Genomic DNA, 22655 nt, shown 5'->3' on the forward strand with positions numbered 1-22655 from the left:
AATAAAGAAGTACTACATGTTATACAATACGACGGGTACAACATATAGGGTTGTGTTAGGCTGCATTCTAACATCGAGGCACTACACCCCTTTCTTCTGGGTGATGGTTTTCCATTTCCTTATAGTTGAGATTCTGCTATTACCATCCCCCACCAACTACCGGAGATGCAGATGGCCCCAAAACTTCTCACTGGTTTGAAGGGCACATCAGCTCAGTGTTTTTATCCTTCATTTTCAAACAGTCTCATGCAGGCGCATTGGGCTGACCAGTGCTCCTTAGTTTTTTGTGCGCAGGCACACATTAGGACCCACAGTTTACCTGCTTTATTCTTGGTAGACTAACTTTAAGTAAATATAATTTTATGCTTCCTGCTGCTTTGCGGGCTGGTGGGCGAGGCTGTTCTGCTCCCGGGCATGGCAGTGGAGGAGTGGTTTGCCCACTCCTAAGTGCGCACTGACTGTTTGGTCGGCCCTCTTGGGCCGCCCAAACCAGTCATGCGCACTTTCCCCGTTCTCCAGCCAGGCTGCATTACAGCCTGCGTGGAGAACAAGTCCAGGCCCCCATTTCCTGGTTGAGCGTCGAACCAGGATGCTCAAAACCAATCACAACATTACAATGCAGCGTTGTGATTAGTCAGTGGGGCCTGCCTGTGCTTCCGTCCGAGATGGAGAAGAGCAGAAGCGGCGAGAAGGTAGGTTTATTTGTTTTTATGGTTTTTTTTAATATGTGCGACTCCCTCCCACTTCGTGTGCCCCCCTCCCCTGCCCGCCTCACCACCCGCGAGCCATGCCAGCCGCCACTGGAGTATACAAAACATGTGCAATATGAAGTGTGAGTGAAATATGCAAGGCTGACATACGTCTTCCTGATGCAGAGAAAACGACAGGACCTGCCTAGAAACTTCCTAACCTTGAGTAACCACAAGTGCAGATTCTTCGACCCTCCCATCCACCAAATGGCAGTGCTCAGGAAGAAGTAATCAACAAGCCCTTGATATCAAGGTCCTCATGGAATTTCTAAAGGTGGTCCTGTCTCCATCCTTCTGTCTCCATTGTCCGGGTCTTCACCAGTCAGACCCAGGCATGAAGGCAAAGCGCTAGTGTTTGGTGAAGCTATGCTTGCCTTCTATTATGTGCCATGCTAAGCCAGGGGCTCCCAAAATGGGACACACTGGCCTCAGTACTCACTCAACACACCGAGCACCACTACCACACAAGTGCTACGCAAGTATTACACATATGCATATACTTGACATACACACTAAATGTTAGCGCAAAGTTGTGAGTTTTGCATAAATGCAGAACCTTGTATGAAAGGTGTCAGTAGCAAGAAAAATGTCTGGCCACATTACAAATTCACAAACCATGGTGTACTGCTACTACTGCTTTATGTGGTGCACAGAGGGCATGGGCAGTAGTCTGTACCCTTGTATATGTGCGATCCCCCAGGTACATGACAAGATGTTCACCTCACATTGTCATGGGCAGGTCTAAGCCTCCGTGCACACACTAGATCAGTGGTCTTCAAATGTTTTAATGCTGTGCCCCCCCAGTAAACAAAAAATCACCCCCTCACATTTTTTAACAATTATTCTAATAAACTGGCACTGTTTAAATATGTCTATACTTATTTAAACAATGCAGTTAAGTTCTGTTTTGAAAATTCAATCAAATACATGATTGCTAAACATACTATTCTGGTCAGGCAGGACTTACTACTTGTAAAAGTATCTAGAGCGATTATTGGAAATGGGAGTGGTTAGAAATGGGGGAGGGATTTTGAACAAAGTTTGAAGTACCTTCCCTTTTGACACTTTCTCCCAGCTAGAATATAAATGAGTAAAGATGCTAAAGAGGGTTCATTACTGTCACTCTGCTGAAAACAAAGCACAGATATCAGTATAATGCTTCTTTGGCTAGAGCATGGCGCCCCACCCCCTAGGTTCACTTAAGGCCCCGCTGGGGGTGGGGTTGGGCGCCTCCCAGCTTGCAGACCCCTGCACTAGATGAACATGATGCCAGGGCAAGAAAAAGTCAGGTTACCAGCTTCACATGCAGTTGGGCACTCATGGTAAAGGAACACACCTCGATACTATGCAGGTAATATTCCCCTACCAAGTTTTGACTTTGATAAGGACCATCAGGTTGCACATGGATGCAATGCGTCAGCCATTTTGGAAGTACAGAAAACAGCATTACTGGATCATCGAATGTTATTTTCTATACTTCCAAGATGGCTGCCACGTTACATCTAGACATGACATGACGGCCATCAACGTATATAAAATATTGTTCCTAGACAACAATCATGTTTATACTTCTAAGATGGGCACCATGTTGTGTCTGTTAGCAACCTGTTGGCCATCTTAGAAGTGTAGGAAATACTTTTCCAATATGGCCAGCAGTTGCTTTTGTATTTGTCTGTGCCAACAAGAATAGAAATATTGTAAAAACGAACTAACCTATTTTATACCTAGAAAAAAAGTGATGTAAGAGATTATAACAACAAACAGAAGAAATATTTTATAAGACTGCAAAAGCCAATGGATTTCTGTTTATAAAGTTAAATGTCATGTCACTGTCTTAGCTGAGACCTAAAACTGTTCAAACCAGCCCCATGCTGAAGGAAGCTATTACTAGAATGTGGTCAGAGGGTCATGGTTGGGTCATGGCAGATCCTCTAACTTGGAAAGATACCCCTAGCCTGCGGCCCACCGGGAAATGACATGGAGACAGAATAGCCAGTCTGGCCTGAACAAGGTGTGTGGAAATACTCCCTCAAATATTACGCTGCGTCTTCAGGGAAAATATATTTTCACTAATGTTGTGGTTCCAGATTTGCATGGTACCACGACATGTCACAGAAAAATGGCAGGTCCCAAACTTGTGAAAAATCACGCATCCCGGTTAAATCCCAGCTGTGGCAAAATGGCTCATGGTCTATACGCATGCTCATCGCCAATGTCGGCAAGCATTATGATCAGGCTTGAGCGAAATATCAATTACGCCAGAGTATTTAGAGAAGTTTGACAATTCCGTGTTACTCTTTGATGCTGAATTACCGATAATTACGCAAATACTCATGCTCGTGTAATTTAGGGAAAAAAATCCTCCCGCAAGAGCACATTTAGTGAGCATGAGCGGTTGCTCGGGCTCGCTAACTGTGTTCTGCTGCATTTAGTGCTATTTCTTTGCGCAAATATTCATCCTCACTTCCATTTTGGATTTGAGGGTATATGTTGCGCTAAGAAAAAAAGGCTAAATGGTGGGAGTAAACCGACAGAAAATCCTACCCTAAGAGCACCTGAGCAAGCGAGAGTAGCTTCTCAAGTAATTCCGAGTAATCTTGTAAAATTCCTAGGTAACTCGATTGGTTATGCGACACCCTGAATTATGCGAGTTACAGCCACCCCTAATTACAATCACGAGTCATGATCAAACCAGAAACCAGTCATGCCAGAAGAGTCACCATAAAATCATTAGTCATCACAAAATCATAAGTCACCGTAAAAGCATTAGACATAGAAAATTACAAGCCACGGTAAAGTTACAAGTCGCAGTATAAAAAGGACCCATAGTAACTTCATACGTCAGGCACGATCACCCCTTGTAGTAAAATCACGAGCCATGCTCATTACCAAGGACAGCATTAAAGTCACAAGTTATGGTAAAATCAGCGTCATGATATAGCAAGAAGCAAAGACAAAATCTGGGGCCATGTGTACAAGAACTGCCGCTAGCTAACGCTAGTAGCAGTTTTCTTAACACGGCCTATCGCCGAAAACTATCGCCCTGTTAGCGATGTATTTACAACACGCCGCTACATGGTGATAGTTTCAGGTATCTCAAGCACCACCCACACGATGAGCAACGCCCTATGATGATATTTGACACTCGCAAGGGTGTCTGAGGGCACGCAGGACAACAGGAGATATTCTCTCACCACACCAATTCCCAACCACTCTTCAGAACGACAAACAAACCACTCTTCTTCTTTGGTAAACTAGAAATCTTGGGTTTACCTATCTTTAGATGAAAGGACCTTTAGCCACCTTAGTGCAGACACGTGTTACTTTGGGAGCATTGGCATTGGACCTTAGCTTTTCATAACTAGCTCCCTGCCCCCCCATTCTTGTTAGTGATAGTGTGTGATAGTTTCAGGTAGCCTGGTGAAAATTGGCATTAACACTAGCATGAAGGACATACAAATTCTGACGTTAACGGGCAAAAACTCACAAAAGGCCCATTAGAGGCAAAAAACTCACGTTACTCAGCCCAACTTTACTTTTTTTCCCTTTAAGGGCAAAAATAGCCTATAAGTCCACCTCCAATGAAAAATAGGAAACACAACAATGGAATGCAGAATGGATCTGCCAGAGCCAAGTGTGGCACAGATCAACAACCCCCCCAAGCCACCCAACAGCCGGAAGGACAAGCCAGAGTCCCCGGGGAAGAGGAAATTCTGGGCTGCAATCATGAAAAGAGGTGCATCACTGGGCAAAACCAGTGATGCATCACTTATCATTGCGCACTCCTTGCAACACCATGGCATCCAAAATCTTGAAAACATGGACAGCCCCCGGGGCCCGGAGGTCTCGCTGGGCCTGCATCTGGGACCCTGTGTTAGAGGACTGCCTGGTGCCCCTTGGAGCTGCGAACGGTAGAGGCGCTCCTGCGCACCAAAGTAGGCAGGTCTGCATCGCATACCATGTGCCACCACTACACCGTGGTGCACGGAGGAGATCACAAATGGTGGGCCGCGCCTCTCTGCATCACAGGCTGAAGGATTTCTGCGCTAGCCGGACGCTGTGGAGGGTAAGGCCCCTGAACTGTGTCAAACTTGTGTGGTGAGAGCGCTGCAACTTCATGTCCAAGGTAGCCCTGTTGCTTCACCTGCATCGGGAGGTTCCCCAGCGGACATGGAAGTGACTGCTGTACCCAGGCTTGTGAAATCCCACATGGCTGAGGTTCCTGCTGGCTGAGTCACAGATTTGAAGAGTGTGCAGTAAATTGTGCCACAGTGTCAATTTCCAGGTGAGGAGAAGGTGGGACACGAAAGCGGGGGAGGCCCGGGTGTCAAGTCGAGCCAGGCCTAGCACCTGTGGGTGACGCACCCCCAGTGGTGGCTCATCAGCTATGGTGGAAGAGCGTAGCCCAGCTGCTTTCAAGCAGTGCAAGAAGAGGAAACAAAACATGATGATAACTTTCTGATGTACTCATGCTATGTTTCCTTTGCAGGCGGGAGAGTGGGTCTGCTCTGCTCACGGAGCAGGGCAGGGTCAGAGTGGTATGCCCACTCAAGTGGGCAATGCCCTGTCAGGCCACCCAAATCAGTCATGCCCATATCCCTGTTCGCAATGCAGGCTGCATTACAACCTGCATGGAGAACATGCCCACCCCACCAGTCCCAGGCTTAACGCCTTGTCACGATGCTCAAGAGCATTGCAGCATTGTGATTGGTTTAGGGGAGGGAGTCTGGCTGCCTGCTTCCTGTTCCTGGAAGCAGACTCAGGAAAGCAGGAGCACTGAAGACGCGGGACGTGACCTTGAGGTAAGAATTTTATAAAAAGATACTTACAACCCCGCTCCCCTCCACGTCCCGGCTACCTCCAGTGTCCTTACCCCCGTTTCTCGCCTCTCAGCTGTCTAGTCCACCCCCACAGCACTACTCAATGGCAGCCGCTGAGCGACCAAGTGCAGCGAGCGTACCACTGGTGCGCTAACAGCAAGCTTGTCTCCGTCCATCCACCCCTGGACTGGACCCATTTCAAGGACCCTAGGACCCTTCCTCTTGGACACACCTCCACTATGATGCCAGTGCCCTCAACGCCATCAACCATGGATGCCACACTGCCTTCCATATTGCAATACCGTAGAATGCTCTTGCACCCTGCACCTGTCGAAACTGCAAACGCACCTTCTGCCACATCAGCACACCAGTGCCTCCTGCCGCCCAGCCGACCAATAGCGCAGCCGACCAGCTCAATTGCATCATCCTCAACGTGCAGTCCCTCCACAAACACGCAACAGAAATCTGAGACCTCCTCGATGCCACCTATTCAGACATCACCTTCTTCAAGGAAACCTGGACCAAACTCTGCTCCGGACCGGACATCGCCATCACCATCCACGGCAGCTACAAAATCACCCACACGGACAACCCTGAGTGCCCAGGAGGAGGCACTGCCATTGTTTACAATAGCACCCTCCGACTAACCACGTGCTGTAATGAACCAACGGTGACCATGGAACACCTCCACCTCCAGATCCCGACCAACCCCCAACTCCACCTCCCCGGCAATCTCACCTACAGCCCCCCGGGCCATGAACCTATATTCACTGATTTCATTGTAAACCTCATCGCACTCCAGGCTCTCCCATCCACCGACTACATCCTGCTTGGAGACCTCAAGTTCCACCTGGACAACCCCAATGACCAGAACACCACTCCCCACCTGGGGAACCTCACCAACATCGGACTCAAGCAGCTAGTCACCACACCAACCCACATAGCCTGACACACGCTTGAGCCCGTCTTCTCCACCAGCGGGAACTTCAACTACAGCCAAACCACAGGACTCTCCTGTAATGACCATCATTGTTTACATCACACCTTCACCATGCCCACCGAACACCATGGCCATCATTGCCCCCCGGTCACAGCTAGATCAAGGCTACCAAGGAACTTCCCGTCAACTCCCTCAGCACCACCACTTCACCAACGCTTACAGACGCCAACACCGCATCACGCAACCTCCACCGATGGATCTCCAACTGCGCCGACAGCTTGGTACACCTCAAGAAAACACCAGGGAAACAACACTCCAAGAAGGCCAACTCCTTTACTCATGCCCGCCACTAGACCAACCCAACTTGCAGATGTCTCAATAAGAGATGGAGCTACAACATCACTTAACTCCACAACACAGTAACCCTTGCACCATGGCGCAAGGGTGCCTGCGTTGGCTCATGACAGCAATTGTGCGCCAACGTAGGGGAAAAAGACGGGGGGCTTATTCATGATCCCGTTCTGACAGTTTCACCCAGCCGGTGCGTCATTTTCTTGATGTACTTAAAGCGTGATTCTTGCACCACGTTGCACCGTATTTGCAAAGTGACGCATCTAGGCATATGCGTGACCTTGTGAAGCCCTGTGCTACATTATAACTGCATCAGGTATGATATATGCAAGGTGGGCGTTCCCACGCAACAAAGCCTCATAGGAGTGGCACAGTGAAATCCAACAGGTTTCACTACAACAATTGTACAATGCCACTGACCTTACTCTTGCCTCATGGCAGGAGTAAGGGTGACGCATGCCACAGGGATAGGCTGGGCCCATACAGTGCTGGAGTTGTGTAATGCTTGTGACACAACAGCAGCAATGCGTGACTTTAGCGCTGACAGATAGGTCAGTATTCCACACATATCTGTCATTAATTGTGACACGGAGCTCCGTACAGTGAATACAGAGCATCCATGGTGTCGCAAGAAGGCGTACTGAAAAGTGCTGCAATGCTGTTTTGTAGCTGCGATGCAACACTTTTCATAATTGAGGCCCAAAAATGTTCCCTATCTTATTGATGGTGCACATTCCTGCCCTGTAGTTTTGTCGCAGGGCAGTGCAGTTAGCAGCAGCTTGTAAATACAGTGATTGAAAAAAAGCTGCCGTGTTGGTAAAAAAATTGATTCTATAGACGTGTTAAGTCATTGTACATATGCCCCCTGAAGTCATGGTAAAGTTGCCAATCCTATTTAAACATCCATGTAATAGCAAAGTCATAACAAGTCAAGACCAGAGCAAGAGGCAGTGTAAAATCACAAGCAATGGCAAAAATCAGAAATCCTAGTAAAAGGATCATAGTATAATCACAAACCAAGGAACACAGTGGTGCTTTCATACCCATACTGTAATGGTCTCCTGGCTTCTAATGTCTTGAGGGCAAGCAGCGGTCAGATGTGTCACCAAATGGTGCCCAGACTTTCCATCTCAAACCTGCTTGGTACCTCTAAAATACCCAAAGTGGGGCAGGACGCATTGAGGAGACATCAAGTTTACAACTTACACTCAGCCTCACTCTGCTCACACTGCGAATGCACACTCAACCTCGATCCAGTCACACTCCGAATGCACACTCAGCCTCACTCACTCTGCTCTCACTCTGAATGCACACTCAACCTCACTCTGCTCTCACTCCGAATGCACACTCAGCCTCACTCTGCTCACACTCCGAATGCACACTCAACCTCGATCAAGTCACACTCCGAATGCACACTCAGCCTCACTCACTCTGCTCTCACTCTGAATGCACACTCAACCTCACTCTGCTCTCACTCCGAATGCACACTCAGCCTCACTCTGCTCACACTCCGAATGCACACTCAACCTCGATCAAGTCACACTCCGAATGCACACTCAGCCTCACTCACTCTGCTCTCACTCTGAATGCACACTCAACCTCACTCTGCTCTCACTCCGAATGCACACTCAGCCTCGATCCAGTCACACTCCGAATGCACACTCAACCTCGATCCAGTCACACTCCGAATGCACACTCAACCTCGATCCGGTCACACTCCGAATGCACACTCAGCCTTGATCCAGTCACACTCTGAATGCAAACTCAGCCTTAATCCAGTCACACTCCGAATGCACACTCAGCCTCGATCCAGTCACACTCCGAATGCACACTCAGCCTCACTCTGCTCTCACTCTGAATGCACACTCAGCCTCGATCCAGTCACACTCCGAATGCACACTTAGGCTTGATCCAGTCACACTCCGAATACACACTCAGCCTTGAAACAGTCACACTCCGAATGCACACTCAGCCTCGATCCAGTTACACTCCGAATGCACACTCAGCCTCGATCCAGTCACAATCCGAATGCACACTCAGCCTTGATCCAGTCACACTCCGAATGCACACTCAGCCTCGATCCAGTCACACTCCGAATGCATGCTCAGCCTCAATCCAGTCACACTCCGAATGCACACTCAGCCTTGATCCAGTCACACTCCTATTGCACACTCAGCCTCGATCCAGTCACACTCCGAATGCACACTCAGCCTTGATCCAATCACACTCCGAATGCACGCTCAGCCTCGATCCAGTCACACTCCGAATGCACACTCAGACTCACTCTGCTCTCACTCCGAATGCACACTCAGCCTCAATCCAGTCACACTCCGAATGCACACTCAGCCTCGATCCAGTCACACTCCGAATGCACACTCAGCCTCGATCCAGTCACACTCCGAATGCACACTCAACCTCGATCCGGTCACACTCCAAATGCACACTCAGCCTTGATCCAGTCACACTCCGAATGCACACTCAGCCTCACTCCGAATGCACAATCAGTCTCACTCCGAATGCACAATCAGCCTCACTCTGCTCTCACTCTGAATGCACACTCAGCCTCACTCTGCTCTCACTCCGAATGCACACTCAGCCCCACTCTGCTCTCAATCTGAATGCACACTTAGCCTCACTCTGCTCTCACTCCGAATGCACACTCAGCCTCGATCCAGTCACACTCCGAATGCACACTCATGCTTGATCCAGTCACACTCCGAATGCACACTCAGCCTTGATCCAGTCACACTCCGAATGCACACTCAGCCTCGATCCAGTCACACTCCGAATGCACACTCAGCCTTGATCCAGTCCCACTCCGAATGCACACTCAGCCTCGATCCAGTCACACTCCAAATGCACGCTCAGCCTCAATCTAGTCACACTCCGAATGCACACTCAGCCATGATCCAGTCACACTCCTAATGCACACTCAGCCTCGATCCAGTCAAACTCCGAATGCACACTCAGCCTTGATCCAGTCACACTCTGAATGCACGCTCAGCCTCGATCCAGTCACACTCCGAATGCACACTCAGCCTCACTCTGCTCTCACTCCGAATGCACACTCAGCCTCACTCTGCTCTCACTCCGAATGCACACTCAGCCTCACTCTGCTCTCACTCCGAATGCACACTCAGCCTCGATCCAGTCACACTCCAAAGGCACACTCAACCTTGATCCAGTCACACTCCGAATGCACACTCAGCCTCGATCCAGTCACACTCCGAATGCACACTCAGCCTTGATCCAGTCACACTCCGAATGCACACTCAGCCACACTCCGAATGCACAATCAGTCTCACTCCGAATGCACAATCAGTCTCACTCCGAATGCACAATCAGCCTCACTCAGCCTCACTCCAAAGGCACACTCAGCCTCACTCTGCTCTCACTCCGAATGCACACTCAGCCTCACTCTGCTCTCACTCTGAATGCACACTCAGCCTCGATCCAGTCACACTCCAAAGGCACACTCAACCTTGATCCAGTCACACTCCGAATGCACACTCAGCCTCGATCCAGTCACACTCCGAATGCACACTCAGCCTTGATCCAGTCACACTCCGAATGCACACTCAGCCTTGATCCAGTCACACTCTGAATGCACACTCAACCTCAATCCGGTCACACTCCGAATGCACACTCAGCCTTGATCCAGTCACACTCCGAATGCACACTCAGCCTCGATCCAGTCACACTCCGAATGCACACTCAGCCTTGATCCAGTCACATTCCGAATGCACACTCAACCTCGATCCGGTCACACTCCGAATGCACACTCAGCCTCACTCTGCTCTCACTCCGAATGCACACTCAACCTCGATCCAGTCACACTCCGAATGCACACTCAGCCTCGATCCAGTCACACTCCGAATGCACACTCAACCTCGATCAGGTCACACTCCGAATGCACACTCAGCCTTGATCCAGTCACACTCCGAATGCACACTCAGCCTCGATCCAGTCACACTCCGAATGCACACTCAGCCTTGATCCAGTCACACTCCGAATGCACACTCAGCCTTGATCCAGTCACACTCCGAATGCAAAGTCAACCTCGATCCGGTCACACTCCGAATGCACACTCAGCCTTGATCCAGTCACACTCCGAATGCACACTCAGACTTGATCCAGTCACACTCCAAATGCACACTCAGCCTTGATCCAGTCACACTCTGAATGCACACTCAACCTCGATCCGGTCACACTCCGAATGCACACTCAGCCTCGATCTGGTCACACTCCGAATGCACACTCAGCCTTGATTCAGTCACACTCCGAATGCACACTCAGCCTCGATCCAGTCACACTCCGAATGCACACTCAGCCTTGATCCAGTCACACTCCGAATGCACACTCAACCTCGATCCGGTCACACTCCGAATGCACACTGAGCCTCACTCCGAATGCACAATCAGCCTCACTCCGAATGCACAATCAGCCTCACTCAGCCTCACTCCAAAAGCACACTCAGCCTCACTCTGCTCTCACTCCGAATGCACACTCAGCCTCACTCTGCTCTCACTCCGAATGCACACTCAACCTCGATCCAGTCACACTCCGAATGCACACTCAGCCTCGATCCTGTCACACTCCGAATGCACACTCAACCTCGATCCGGTCACACTCCGAATGCACACTCAGCCTTGATCCAGTCACACTCCGAATGCACACTCAGCCTTGATCCAGTCACACTCCGAATGCACATTCAGCCATGATCCAGTCACACTCCGAATGCACACTCAACCTCGATCCGGTCACACTCCGAATGCACACTCAGCCTTGATCCAGTCACACTCTGAATGCACACTCAGCCTCGATCCAGTCACACTCCGAATGCACACTCAGCCTTGATCCAGTCACACTCCGAATGCACACTCAACCTCGATCCGGTCACACTCCGAATGCACACTCAGCCTCACTCTGCTCTCACTCCGAATGCACACTCAACCTCGATCCAGTCACACTCCGAATGCACACTCAGCCTCGATCCAGTCACACTCCGAATGCACACTCAACCTCGATCCGGTCACACTCCAAATGCACACTCAGCCTTGATCCAGTCACACTCCGAATGCACACTCAGCCTCGATCCAGTCACACTCCGAATGCACACTCAGCCTTGATCCAGTCACACTCCGAATGCACACTCAGCCTTGATCCAGTCACACTCCGAATGCACACTCAACCTCGATCCGGTCACACTCCGAATGCACACTCAGCCTTGATCCAGTCACACTCCGAATGCACACTCAGCCTTGATCCAGTCACACTCCGAATGCACACTCAGCTTTGATCCAGTCACACTCCAAATGCACACTCAACCTCGATCCGGTCACACTCCGAATGCACACTCAGCCTCGATCCAGTCACACTCCGAAAGCACACTCAGCCTTGATCCAGTCACACTCCGAATGCACACTCAGCCTCGATCCAGTCACACTCCGAATGCACACTCAGCCTTGATCCAGTCACACTCCGAATGCACACTCAACCTTGATCCGGTCACACTCCGAATGCACTCTCAGCCTCGATCCAGTCACACTCGGAATGCACACTCAGCCTTGATCCAGTCACACTCCGAATGCACACTCAGCCTTGATCCAGTCACACTCCGAATGCACACTCAACCTCGATCCGGTCACACTCCAAATGCACACTCAGCCTTGATCCAGTCACACTCCGAATGCACACTCAGCCTCACTCCGAATGCACAATCAGTCTCACTCCGAATGCACAATCAGCCTCACTCTGCTCTCACTCTGAATGGACACTCAGCCTCACTCTGCTCTCACTCCGAATGCACACTCAGCCTCACTCTGCTCTCAATCTGAATGCACACTTAGCCTCACTCTGCTCTCACTCCGAATGCACACTCAGCCTCGATCCAGTCACACTCCGAATGCACACTCAGGTTTGATCCAGTCACACTCCGAATGCACACTCAGCCTTGATCCAGTCACACTCCGAATGCACACTCAGCCTCGATCCAGTCACACTCCGAATGCACACTCAACCTCGATCCGGTCACACTCCGAATGCACACTCAGCCTGGATCCAATCACACTACGAATGCACACTCAGCCTCGATCCAGTCACACTCCGAATGCACACTCAGCCTTGATCCAGTCACACTCCGAATGCACACTCAGCCTTGACCCAGTCACACTCCGAATGCACAGTCAACCTTGATCCGGTCACACTCCGAATGCACACTCAACCTTGATCCAGTCACACTCCGAATGCACACTCAACCTCAATCCGGTCACACTCCGAATGCACACTCAGCCTTGATCCAGTCACACTCCGAATGCACACTCAGCCTCACTCCGAATGCACAATCAGTCTCACTCCGAATGCACAATCAGCCTCACTCTGCTCTCACTCTGAATGCACACTCAGCCTCACTCTGCTCTCACTCCGAATGCACACTCAGCCTCACTCTGCTCTCACTCTGAATGGACACTCAGCCTCACTCTGCTCTCACTCCGAATGCACAATCAGCCTCACTCTGCTCTCACTCCGAATGCACAATCAGCCTCACTCCGAATGCACAATCAGCCTCACTCAGCCTCACTCCAAAAGCACAAACAGCCTCACTCTGGTCTCACTCTGAATGAACAGAACTTCCCTCTGGCCTCACTCGAATGCACACTCCCACCAGTTGAGCTCTCGCAGCCTCACCCTCACCCCAGCTGTGCCCACGCAGCCTCCCCGGGCAGCGGAGGCCCAACCCGTTCAGGGAGCCCTCACATGCCCACGCTCCTCTCCCTCCTCTGGGGGCCCGGGCACCCCCGGGCTCACGGCCTTACCTGCCAGGGGCAGAAGCACAAATGTCCAGTAGGAGCCGATCCCGCCGAGGCCCATGGTCCGCACTGTCCCCGGAGGCGCCCAGACTCGTGGCCGGCGCGGCTTCAGGGCGCTGCAGGCGCCATCTTGTGATCACTCATCTCCAGGCGGCGAGGGATGGAGCCCAGCGACCCCGGGGCCCCGTCCGACCAATCCACACTCTTAGGGCTGTCTCTGTCCTTGGAAAGTCTCTGTCCTTGGGAAGTCAGTCCAACTGAGAAGTCACTGCTTGGAAGTCACTCTCCATTGGAAGTCACTCTCCTTGGGAGGCCCAAAGGCCTTTGAAACAAAACTCACTGGAAGTCACACTCCTTGGGAGGCAGTCACTCTCCCAGAGAAGTCACTCTTCGGAAGAGACACTCACTGGAAGAAACACTCCCTGGAAGTCACTTTCTAGAGAAGTCACTGCCTGGAAGTCACTCTCCTTTGGATGCCCAAGCATCTGAGAGTTTGACCCCAAACTCACTGGAAGACACACTCCCTGCAAGTCAGTCTCCTTGAGAAGTCACTCTTCTAGTGAAGACACGCTCCCTGGAAGTCAGTCTCCTTGAGAAGTCACTCATCTAGTGAAGACACGCTCCCTGGAAGTCAGTCTCCTCGTGGATTCAGTCTTCTCTGACAGTCCCTCCCCGGCGGCCTCTCTTCCATCAGTGGTCGTGGGTGTGCGGTTGTCCCTCGAGTCCCTCGCCCGGTCTCTCCGCTCCTCCAGCCTCCGTGGCTCACTCCCGGCTCGGTCCCTCTCCCTGGCCGGGTCCCGTGGCCCCCCGCCCTCCCCCTCGCTCCAGAGTCTTTTTTGAGGTGGAAATGCGGAGAGGAAAGGGCGTCGCTGCCTCCCAGACTCACAGGAAACATGTTCTGATTCCCCAGCAGCCTGGAAAACAGCCCGGTGCTGTGATAGCGCGGACACCGGAGGTGATGCGCCGACGGCCGGGGCCCGAGGGAGGCTGGCGGGGCCGGGGCATGAGACGGGCACAGCACAGGCTCGGCTCTGAAAGGGTGGGCCTCTGACAGGCCAGTGGCGCTGGGTCAGAGTCAGCCGCTTGCAAGGCAGATGTGATTACAAGGTGGGAATGCTGGGCAGAACCAGTCAGGTGCCATGCTGGTGCCTCTGACAGGCCTTGCGGGCTGGGGCAGAACCAGTCAGGCGCCATGCTGGTGCCTCTGACAGGCCTTGAGGGCTGGGGCAGAACCAGTCAGGTGCCATGCTGGTGCCTCTGAAAGGCCTTGAGGGTTGGGGCAGAACCAGTCAGGTGCCATGCTGGTGCCTCTGAAAGGCCTTGAGGGCTGGGGCAGAACCAGTCAGGTGCCATGTTGGTGCCTCTGACAGGCCTTGAGGGCTAGGGCATAACCAGTCAGGTGCCATGCTGGTGCCCCTGAAAGGCCTTGAGGGCTGGGGCAGAACCAGTCAGGTGCCATGCTGGTGCCTCTGAAAGGCCTTGAGGGCTGGGGCAGAACCAGTCAGGTGCCATGCTGGTGCCCCTGAAAGGCCTTGAGGGCTGGGGCAGAACCAGTCAGGTGCCATGCTGGTGCCTCTGACAGGCTTTGAGGGCTGTGGCAGAACCAGTCAGGTGTCATGCTGGTGCCTCTGAAAGGGCCCAGGGCTGGGCCAGAACCAGTCAGGTGCCATGCTGGTGCCTCTGAAAGGATATGAGGGCTGGGACAGAACCAGTCAGGTGCCATGCTGCTGCCCCTGAAAGGCCTTGAGGGCTGGGGCAGAACCAGTCAGGTGCCATGCTGGTGCCTCTGAAAGGCTATGAGGGCTGGGGCAGAACCAGTCAGGTGCCATGCTGCTGCCCCTGAAAGGCCTTGAGGGCTGGGGCAGAACCAGTCAGGTGCCATGCCGGTGCCTCTGAAAGGCTATGAGGGCTGGGACAGAAGCAGTGAGGTGCCATGCTGGTGCCTCTGAAAGGCCTTGAGGGCTGGGGCAGAACCAGTCAGGTGCCATGCTGCTGCCCCTGAAAGGCCTTGAGGGCTGGGGCAGAACCAGTCAGGTGCCATGCTGGTGCCTCTGAAAGGCCTTGAGGGCTTGGCAGAACCAGTCAGGTGCCATGCTGGTGCCTCTTAAAGGGCCAGAGGGCTGGGGCAGAACCAGTCAGGTGCCATGCTGGTGCCTCTGAAAGGCCTTGAGGGCTGGGACAGAACCAGTCAGGTGCCATGCTGGTGCCTCTGAATGGGCCCGACGGCTGGGGCAGAACCAGTCAGGTGCCATGCTGATGCCTCTGAAAGGCCTTGAGTGCTGGGGCAGAACCAGTCAGGTGCCATGCTGGTGCCTCTGAAAGGCTATGAGGGCTGGGGCAGAACAAGTCAGGTGCCATGCTGGTGCCTCTGAAAGACCTTGAGGGCTGGGGCAGAACCAGTCAGGTGCCATACTGCTGACCCTGAAAGACCTTGAGGGCTGGGGCAGAACCAGTCAGGTGCCATGCTGCTGCCCCTGAAAGGCCTTGAGGGCTGGGGCAGAACCAGTCAGGTGCCATGCTGGTGCCTCTGACAGGCCTTGAGGGCTGGGGCAGAACCAGTCAGGTGCCATGCTGGTGCCTCTGAAAGGCTTTGAGGGCTGGGGCAGAACCAGTCAGGTGCCATGCTGGTGCCTCTGAAAGGCCTTGATGGCTGGGGCAGAACCAGTCAGGTGCCATGCTGGTGCCTCTGAAAGACCTTGAGGGCTGGGGCAGAACCAGTCAGGTGCCATGCTGGTGCCTCTGAAAGACCTTGAGGGCTGGGGCAGAACCAGTCAGGTGCCATGCTGGTGCCTCTGAAAGGCCTTGAGGGCTGGGGCAGAACCAGTCAGGTGCCATGTTGGTGCCTCTGACAGGCCTTGAGGGCTGGGGCAGAACCAGTCAGGTGCCATGCTGGTGCCCCTGAAAGGCCTTGAGGGCTGGGGCAGAACCAGTCAGGTGCCATGCTGGTGCCTCTGAAAGGCCTTGAGGGCTGGGGCAGAACCAGTCAGGTGCCATGCTGGTGCCTCTGATAGGCCTTGAGGGCTGGGGCAGAACCAGTCAGGTGCCATGCTGGTGCCTCTGAAAGGCCTTGAGGGCTGGGCAGAACCAGTCAGGTGCCATGCTGCTGCCCCTGAAGGGCCTTGAGGGCGGGGGCAGAGACAGTCAGGTGCCATGCTGGTGCCTCTGAAAGGCCTTGAGGGCTGGGGCAGAACCCGTCAGGTGCCATGCTGGTGCCTCTGAAAGGGCCCGAGGGCCTGGGGCAGAACCAGTCAGGTGCCATGCTGGTGCCTCTGAAAGGCTATGAGGGCTGGGGCAGAACCAGTCAGGTGCCATGCTGGTGCCTCTGAAAGGCCTTGAGGGCTGGGGCAGAACCAGTCAGGTGCCATGCTGGTGCCTCTGAAAGACCTTGAGGGCTGGGGCAGAACCAGTCAGGTGCCATGCTGCTGCCCCTGAAAGGCCTTGAGGGCTGGGGCAGAACCAGTCAGGTGCCATGCTGGTACCTCTGACAGGCCTTGAGGGCTGGGGCAGAACCAGTCAGGTGCCATGCTGGTGCCTCTTAAAGGCTTTGAGGGATGGGGCAGAACCAGTCAGGTGCCATGCTGGTGCCTCTGAAAGGCCTTGATGGCTGGGGCAGAACCAGTCAGGTGCCATGCTGGTGCCTCTGAAAGACCTTGAGGGCTGGGGCAGAACCAGTCAGGTGCCATGCTGGTGCCTCTGAAAGACCTTGAGGGCTGGGGCAGAACCAGTCAGGTGCCATGCTGGTGCCTCTGAAATGCCTTGAGGGCTGGGGCAGAACCAGTCAGGTGCCATGTTGGTGCCTCTGACAGGCCTTGAGGGCTGGGGCAGAACCAGTCAGGTGCCATGCTGGTGCCTCTGAAAGGCCTTGAGGGCTGGGGCAGAACCAGTCAGGTGCCATGCTGGTGCCCCTTAAAGGCCTTGAGAGCTGGGGCAGAACCAGTCAGCTGCCATGCTGGTGCCTCTGAAAGGCCTTGAGGGCTGGGGCAGAACCAGTCAGGTGCCATGCTGGTGCCTCTGAAAGGCCTTGAGGGCTGGGGCAGAACCCGTCAGGTGCCATGCTGGTGCCTCTGAAAGGGCCCGAGGGCCTGGGGCAGAACCAGTCAGGTGCCATGCTGGTGCCTCTGAAAGGCTATGAGGGCTGGGGCAGAACCAGTCAGGTGCCATGCTGGTGCCTCTGAAAGGCCTTGAGGGCTGGGGCAGAACCAGTCAGGTGCCATGCTGGTGCCTCTGAAAGACCTTGAGGGCTGGGGCAGAACCAGTCAGGTGCCATGCTGCTGCCCCTGAAAGGCCTTGAGGGCTGGGGCAGAACCAGTCAGGTGCCATGCTGGTACCTCTGACTGGCCTTGAGGGCTGGGGCAGAACCAGTCAGGTGCCATGCTGGTGCCTCTTAAAGGCTTTGAGGGATGGGGCAGAACCAGTCAGGTGCCATGCTGGTGCCTCTGAAAGGCCTTGATGGCTGGGGCAGAACCAGTCAGGTGCCATGCTGGTGCCTCTGAAAGACCTTGAGGGCTGGGGCAGAACCAGTCAGGTGCCATGCTGGTGCCTCTGAAAGACCTTGAGGGCTGGGGCAGAACCAGTCAGGTGCCATGCTGGTGCCTCTGAAATGCCTTGAGGGCTGGGGCAGAACCAGTCAGGTGCCATGTTGGTGCCTCTGACAGGCCTTGAGGGCTGGGGCAGAACCAGTCAGGTGCCATGCTGGTGCCTCTGAAAGGCCTTGAGGGCTGGGGCAGAACCAGTCAGGTGCCATGCTGGTGCCCCTTAAAGGCCTTGAGGGCTGGGGCAGAACCAGTCAGCTGCCATGCTGGTGCCTCTGAAAGGCCTTGAGGGCTGGGGCAGAACCAGTCAGGTGCCATGCTGGTGCCTCTAAAAGGCCTTGAGGGCTGGGGCAGAACCAGTCAGGTGCCATGCTGGTGCCTCTGATAGGCCTTGAGGGCTGGGGCAGAACCAGTCAGGTGCCATGCTGGTGCCTCTGAAAGACCTTGAGGGCTGGGGCAGAACCAGTCAGGTGCCATGCTGGTGCCTCTGAAAGACCTTGAGGGCTGGGGCAGAACCAGTCAGGTGCCATGCTGGTGCCTCTGAAAGGCCTTGAGGGCTGGGGCAGAACCAGTCAGGTGCCATGTTGGTGCCTCTGACAGGCCTTGAGGGCTAGGGCATAACCAGTCAGGTGCCATGCTGGTGCCCCTGAAAGGCCTTGAGGGCTGGGGCAGAACCAGTCAGGTGCCATGCTGGTGCCTCTGATAGGCCTTGAGGGCTGGGGCAGAACCAGTCAGGTGCCATGCTGGTGCCTCTGAAAGGCCTTGAGGGCTGGGGCAGAACCAGTCAGGTGCCATGCTGGTGCCTCTGATAGGCCTTGAGGGCTGGGGCAGAACCAGTCAGGTGCCATGCTGGTGCCTCTGATAGGCCTTGAGGGCTGAGGCAGAACCAGTCAGGTGCCATGCTGGTGCCTCTGAAAGGCTATGAGGCTGGGACAGAACCAGTCAGGTGCCATGCTGGTGCCTCTGAAAGACCTATAGGGCTGGGGCAGAACCAGTCAGGTGCCATGCTGGTGCCCCTGAAAGACCTTGAGGGCTGGGGCAGAACCAGTCAGGTGCCATGCTGGTGCCTCTGAAAGGATACGAGGGCTGGGGCAGAACCAGTCAGGTGCCATGCTGGTGCCTCTGAAAGACCTTGAGGGCTGGGGCAGAACCCGTCAGGTGCCATGCTGGTGCTCTGAAAGACCTTGAGGGCTGGGGCAGAACCAGTCAGGTGCCATGCTGGTGCCTCTGAAAGGATATGAGGGCTGGGGCAGAACCAGTCAGGTGCCATGCTGGTGCCTCTGAAAGGCCTTGAGGGCTGGGGCAGAACCAGTCAGGTGCCATGCTGGTGCCTCTGAAAGGATATGAGGGCTGGGGCAGAACCAGTCGTGAGGCGGATGCGACTGAGATCCCCTGTCTGGCTCAGCCACTGAAAAGGCGGCGTGGCAGTCACGTTATGCTCTTCTCTCTGAAAAGCCGGTGGGGATGGATTGCAGTCAGTAGCTATCCAGGGTCTTTGAAGAAAACTGCAGATTGTATTCGTGCGCCCGGAAGAAGAAGGGGCCCACCCCAGCAGGCCTGACTGACAGGTGTGGTACCTGGGCAAAGCTGCTATGAATTTGAGATCTCCACCCAGGGGGAAGGGTGAATCCGCCTGGCACCCACTCTCACCGCATGAAGAAAGCAAATGGATCCATGGGACAGGAAACTGGGACAGGGCGACCAGATGGCTCAATGTCACTGGGCCACTACTTTTTCAGACCGAGATTTGCAAGGCCAGAGAGTTCCTTTGTGCAGAACCGAGACTCCAGCCACCAGAACGCAGAACCGAGACTTCAGCCACCAGAGCGCAGAACCGAGATTTCAGCCACCAGAACGAAGAACCAAGACTCCATCCACTAGAGAGCAGAATCAAGACTCAAGCCACCAGAACGCAGAACCGAGACTTCAGCCACCAGAGCGCAGAACCGAGACTCCAGCCACCAGAACGAAGAACCAAGACTCCATCCACTAGAGAGCAGAATCAAGACTCAAGCCACCAGAACGTAGAACCGAGACTTCAGCCACCAGAACGCAGAACCGAGACTCCAGCCACCAGAACGCAGAACCAAGACTCCAGCCACCAGAACGAAGAACCAAGACTCCAGTCACCAGAACGAAGAACCAAGACTTCAGCCACCAGAACGCAGAACCGAGACTCCAGCCACCAGAACGCAGAACCGAGACTTCAGCCACCAGAGCGCAGAACCGAGACTCCAGCCACCAGAATGAAGAACCAAGACTCCATCCACTAGAGAGCAGAATCAAGACTCAAGCCACCAGAACGCAGAACCGAGACTTCAGCCACCAGAGCGCAGAACGAGACTCCAGCCACCAGAACGAAGAACCAAGACTCCATCCACTAGAGAGCAGAATCAAGACTCAAGCCACCAGAACGTAGAACCGAGACTTCAGCCACCAGAACGCAGAACCGAGACTCCAGCCACCAGAACGCAGAACCAAGACTCCAGCCACCAGAACGAAGAACCAAGACTCCAGTCACCAGAACGTAGAACCAAGACTTGAGCCCCAGAACGCAGAACCAAGACTTCAGCCACAGAACGAAGAACCAAGACTCCATCCACCAGAAAGAAGAACCAAGACTCCATCCACTAGAGAGCAGAATCAAGACTCCATCCACTAGAACGTAGAACCGAGACTTCAGCCACCAGAACGCAGAACCAAGACTTCAGCCACCAGAACGAAGAACCAAGACTCCATCCACTAGAGAGCAGAATCAAGACTCCATCCACCAGAACGTAGAACCGAGACTTCAGCCACCAGAATGCAGAACCAAGACTTCAGCCACCAGAACGAAGAACCAAGACTCCATCCACCAGAAAGAAGAACCAAGACTCCATCCACTAGAGAGCAGAATCAAGACTCCATCCACCAGAACGTAGAACCGAGACTTCAGCCACCAGAACGCAGAACCAAGACTTCAGCCACCAGAACGAAGAACCAAGACTCCATCCACTAGAGAGCAGAATCAAGACTCCATCCACCAGAACGTAGAACCGAGACTTCAGCCACCAGAACGGAGAACCAAGACTTCAGCCACCAGAACGAAGAACCAAGACTCCATTTATTTATTTATTTTCTTATATAGCGCAGGATTCGACCCCCGAAGGGGTATCTCCGCGCTTGCGCTTTGACACAGATGTTGGACTGATACCTGAATAATTAAATTAAACTACCAGCAGATTATGATGTCGAATATAGATGGGTTTTATGGAGCTTCCTAAAGGATTGGAAATTTGAGTTTATCTTTAGGGCAAGTGGAAGTGAGTTCCAGAGAATGGGACCTTTATAGGAAAGGGCGCGCCCTCCCTGTCTTACCTTCTTAATCCTGGGAACCTGAAGCATTTGCTGATTACTTGAGCGCAAGGAACGTCCCGGACTATAGGGGATGAACTTGTCCGTTAAGTACTTAGGGCCTGACTCAAAAAGACATTTATGTATGGTACAGCAGATTTTGTATTCAACCCGCTGCCGGACAGGCAGCCAATGAAGGCTGTCCAAAAGCGGGCGGGATGGAGTCCTAGGCAAAACATTAAGCACCAGTCTTGCTGCGGTGTTCTGGACCATTTGCAAACGATTTTGCCCATAGGAATCAATGGGAAGGGATTCCTTAATTGCGATTCGCAAATTGTGAATCGCAATTAAGGAAATTTAAGAAATCGCAACAAAAATTGCGATTTCTTGATGCATAGCCGTTTGCGATTTCTTAATTGCGATTCCTTAATTTTCGCAATTAAGAAATAGCAAACGGCAACAATGATGCATGTGGCCGTTAATCTCCCCGTGCCTGAATGTGTAATGTAAATACGGTGCTCATGTAAAGCGCTCCAATACCTTCGGTTAGAGTTTGCGCTATATAAATATGCACAAAAAAAAAACACTGGGAGTCTCTGGTCCCGGCCATCAAGGGCCACTTGGGGGCTGCTGGGTATAGTCAGAGAGGTGCAGAGTTCCCATGAGAAGGGCTCTGCAGACCTTATGGGGGAACCTTACACTGTTCTGTCCTGCCAAGTACCAAGCAAGCAGCGACGCAAACGTGCAGTCGTCCAGCCCCACTCCTGCAGGCCGTGGCATGCCTCCACCACCACCCAGACATACTCAATAAAAGTGCCCCCCTGAATGCTGCTGCTGTGTGGGGGGTGAGAGGCGGAGGGGGAGGGGCTTCGACAAATAACCCCTCATGCTTCAATCTTCAAAAGGGAAGATGTGGCAGCCACAGCCATGTCCTCCTCTAAAGGTCACAGGGCAGCACTCAGGTCCATGGGCCTTCAGTTTGAGAGGGAGGGGGTTCACCTGATAACCCTGAAGCTCCCAGATACTCAGTGGGGCCACCTCACAGCAGCCGTGGAAGCACTGAGTGTTAGCTGGAGAACTCTGGAGGTGGGAGGCATACATACATCTCTTAAATTAGCTCA

The 22655-nt window shown here is 53.3% G+C and overlaps 1 protein-coding gene across 1 annotated transcript in view; it reads right to left on the reverse strand.

The window, feature by feature from the left end:
• The window catches only part of TIE1 (tyrosine kinase with immunoglobulin like and EGF like domains 1), a 314542-nt gene extending 300670 nt beyond the window's left edge, over positions 1–13872 (reverse strand). The window contains exon 1 of the mRNA XM_078672346.1: positions 13676–13872. Within this exon, the coding sequence (XP_078528472.1) occupies positions 13676–13730 (55 nt within the window). The 5' untranslated portion in view covers positions 13731–13872. The remainder of the gene's footprint in view (positions 1–13675) is intronic.
• Between the last annotated feature and the right edge of the window lie 8783 nt (positions 13873–22655).

This window comes from Lissotriton helveticus, chromosome 1_2 (assembly GCF_964261635.1).
Source record: "Lissotriton helveticus chromosome 1_2, aLisHel1.1, whole genome shotgun sequence".
NCBI classification, from domain to species: domain Eukaryota; kingdom Metazoa; phylum Chordata; class Amphibia; order Caudata; family Salamandridae; genus Lissotriton; species Lissotriton helveticus.